The 3,992-nt window shown below is 34.8% G+C and overlaps 1 protein-coding gene across 1 annotated transcript; it reads right to left on the reverse strand.

Moving 5' to 3' along the window:
- Positions 1-1,377: 1,377 nt before the first annotated feature.
- On the reverse strand, positions 1,378-1,727 carry LOC110099597. Its single transcript, XM_020826795.2, has one exon. The coding sequence runs from the start codon at positions 1,708-1,710 to the stop codon at positions 1,453-1,455; it is 258 nt and encodes an 85-aa protein (XP_020682454.1). The 5' UTR covers positions 1,711-1,727; the 3' UTR covers positions 1,378-1,452.
- Positions 1,728-3,992: the final 2,265 nt, after the last annotated feature.

The raw sequence follows: 3,992 nt of genomic DNA on the forward strand, positions 1-3,992 counted from the left end.
TGACACCCCTAATTTCACAGGTTCGACCTACCTGGTCAGGTCGCGGGGTCAAGGGGCAGCGCCCTTGTGGGGGTTTCCGAGGGCAGTGCCCCCAGAACAAAATTTGATTTACTATTTCTTTTTGTATATGGTTCATCATTCCCTGACAATAATACCTCTACATAATGTGTTTAATTATAAGGGGGGCAATTGTCTAAAGACCATGATAATTTAAAACTTTTAGGGGGGCAATTGCCTTAAAACCCTTATATTATAACTTTTGTGTTTTAAAAATTGAAGTTATAACCACTCTTTTTTTTATAAAAAAATTAGTCATGTGCTTGCTCTGATATGTTTTTTAATCTTAAATTTTGACTAAAATAACATATTTAGTCAAAAATTTTAGATCATTATAAGCGTTTTTTTAATGAAAATTGATTTAATTTTGTGACCAAAAGTTTTTATTAAAATTTTAATTTGAAAAATAAGACTAAATAAACATTTTTACCAATATAATTTATAATATCTGTGTAGAAATGTGAAGAAAGTATGAGAAAAAAAAAATTATATGAAGATATATTTACAAATCATTTGGAATGTATTAAAAATTATTATATTTTAATTAAAATTAACGCGCACGTCATATGAAGAATTTGTATTATATTAATTTTAGAATAAATTTATTAGTTTCGAACTCCGCATATAATCTGTATCAAAATATTTTGATATATTATTTATTAAACTATTTCTATAAAAATTTATAATAATGATGGTAAATTTCAATCATATTATTTAATAAAAATTGAACATAAGTTTAATTAATATCAAATTTAAACTATTAGTTATCTTTATTTTGGACAACTGTGAATAAGCCAATGACAAATATTAATTAAGCAATATTCATTTGGGACAACATTTTAATTACTTTCTAAAATAATTTTTAGTACAAAAAAATTTTAAACTAAAAGATTTTTTACTAAAAAGTTGCTTCAAAAAACAGTAAGAAAGCAATTCCAAACGAAGCCATAATGTGGCTAAAATATTTAATAGTCACATTTCTTCAAAAAATAATATTTATAAAATTAAATATGATAAAGTGTAATTTTTTGTCATAATTTAAAAATTAGTTCACCATTTAATTTTTAATCTAATTTTAATGCAACATATATCATTATAATCTAAAATTTTAAGTGAATTTATGATCATTGATTGTGTATTTAAGTTGATTGAGATTAAAAAAAAAATTTAAAAAAAAGTTCATTGACATTTAATTAATCAAAATTTATATTTCACTTATTTTAAAATTATTGATCAGGATATTCACCTTTAAATTTATTAAAAAAAAATTCTAAAATTTCCATTAATGCGCAACATAACCATAACACATTAATATAGTTAAACTTTATGAGCAAGAAAAAGCAAAAACCATTATTTAACATACCAACAATTCATATATATTCCCCTTACAAAAGTTTACTGATGAGACCAAAGGAAGGCACCAATGGCAAACTTTCTCTTGCCGTCGAGATCTCCGGTGATCACCGGCAAGCCATACTCGACAAAAAGGCGGTCGAGCTTCCACTCCGGCATGTCCTCGTAGTCGACCTTCGTGTATCTTGGATAATGAAGAGGCATCTGAAAGCAACTTTTCTGATCATCTCTCGCCTTATTTCTGTGCCCATTCATCTTATTTGCCACAGCTTTAGCATTCGAAACAGCACTAGTACTCATCTTTGAATCCTTCTAGTTTCTGCTGCTTAGTTAGATTGGTTTCAAAGAGGCTGATATTGGATTTTTATAGTGTGGAGAAGTGGAAGAATGGATCCAGATTCTGCTTGTATGGTGAGGCAGTTAATGGATGGAAAAGGAAAGGTTCATTAATAATTAATACTGTAGGCTACTTGCTTCAGGCTCACATGTCGCTGCAGTTTGAGCGCAAATAATATGAATGTTCTTTTAAGGTCTTATTTGAGATAACTTTTTTGTTATTTTTTAAAGTAGTTTTTTAATATAATTTTTTTTAAACTAGAAATTTTTATATTAAAAAAAAAACTTTAGAAAGCAGTAAAAAATACTTTCCCTAATAAAGTGTAATATATTTTCTACATAGGCATGCATGCATGTTTACCTTTGCACATATAGATGAAATTTTATGTTACTTATGTAGTTATATATTTCACATTATTATTGTGAAGTTTTTAATTATAGTGCAAATATGTTATTCAATACACTTATTATTTTGTAATTTTATGTTGAATGTACTCAATTTTGTATTCAGAAGGTTAATTTTTATTGAGAAATATGATTCATTTTCAATCTATCACGGCTTTTTTTTGAGACAGTTTTTTTATATTTTTTTAAAACGAATTTGTAGTACATATTTTTTTGAAAGCAACAAAAAAGTAATGATCAAAAGTTGTCTAGGTTTCGTTCGGGATAGTTTTTTTTTTATTATTTTTTAAAATAATTTTCTAGGACAAATTTTCTTGAACTAAATTTTTATATAAAAAAATATTTTAGGAGTAGTAAGAAAACTGTATCAAACGAAACCTAAATCATTTGTGTTGCGGGCAAGAATATGCGCGGCAATAGAGTTTTAATCGTTCGTCTTAGTGTTATACGGATATCCAGCTCACACACAGAGAACAAATAATTTTTTACGTGGAAAACCCTTGAAATGGGAAAAACCACGGGGCCTAGCTCAGTTGATAAGATTTCACTAGAACTTGAGTTGGTTACCAGGGGTCTCGTCTATGAGGACGATCAGATTACAAGTAGCAATTGTACAATAGAAATCCGGATGTCAAGAGATGATCTGACAGAGCTTCGGACCTCAGAGGATGGTCTGACAGAAATTCGGGCCTTAGATGATGATCTGACAAAGATGAGGGTCTTGGGTGAGATCTGACGACGGGTCTGATTAAAAGTGAAGGCCTTAAGTTTAGTTGGGTCCGGCGGAACAACGCATTAGATGGCTGGTTCGGCGGCAGCACAGGGCGTCAGGTGGTTGGTCCGGCCAGAAGCAACGATGTTAGACGGGGCTCCGGCGCAGGAAATTCTGTGGCCGGAGAGCACAAGGGGTTGGCCTGCGTCAGTATGGTGTTGGTTCGGTGCCTAGCAAACGGCGTTAAGCGGTGGTATCGGTGGATTAAAAGCCAGAGCAACGGCGTTAGGCGCTGTTCTGAGCGGTATTGGATTCGGCGGACTTGATGGGCATTCGCGAGCAGTGGTGGTGGTTCGGTGAGCACAGGGCGTCCTGGATGCTGGATCGGCGCGAAGCAACGGGCGAGTTTTGGGCAGTGCTCCGGCGAAGCACAGGGCGTCATGTGGTGGGCTTTCCGACGAGAGTGGTGTCCGACGGAAAAAGCAATGGCATTAGGCGGGTGGATTCGGCGGGCACAGGGCCGTCAGGTGCGTGGCTCCGGCGACAGCCAACGGCGTTAAGCGGTTGTCCGCGTTGATGGAGAAGCAATCGATGGTTCGTCGGTAAACTCCGGCGGTGGAATCCGCGCGAAAATAATTCCGGCGGGTGGTCGAGGAGGCTAGGAAGCAAGAGCGATCTCCGATCTCTCTCTTTATATTCCTTAGGCTCAGGGGTCTCTTTTTCAAGAGGAGAGCGAGCTCTATTTATAGATTTGGGAATTGACAATGACTTTGCAAATAAGGTGGAGACTCAAGGGAAGTTCGGGAGTGTGGAATGAACGGCTCGCATCGATCTTGATATCCTTGATCGATGAACCGTTTGAATGGACATTCGTGAACATGTCTAGTGATCTCGGGAATTCAGTGACTAATTGGGGCTCATTGGCATTATGGCTCGTCCGAGCAGCTCAAATTCGAGTAGTATGAGCTTCATTTTTAATTGGTCTTTTATTTTTGGGGGAAACCGGTTATTTGATTTAATTCCCAAAAAAATTTTTTGCGGTTTGAAACTTTCCAATAGCCTTTCATGCCTTTGGATTTGGAACCGATTGGGCTATGGATATGGGAAATTGAAATTTTTAAAAGGTGTA

The sequence above is a fragment of the Dendrobium catenatum genome, unplaced genomic scaffold (genome assembly GCF_001605985.2).
Source record: "Dendrobium catenatum unplaced genomic scaffold, ASM160598v2 fragScaff_scaffold_697, whole genome shotgun sequence".
Lineage (NCBI taxonomy): Eukaryota > Viridiplantae > Streptophyta > Magnoliopsida > Asparagales > Orchidaceae > Dendrobium > Dendrobium catenatum.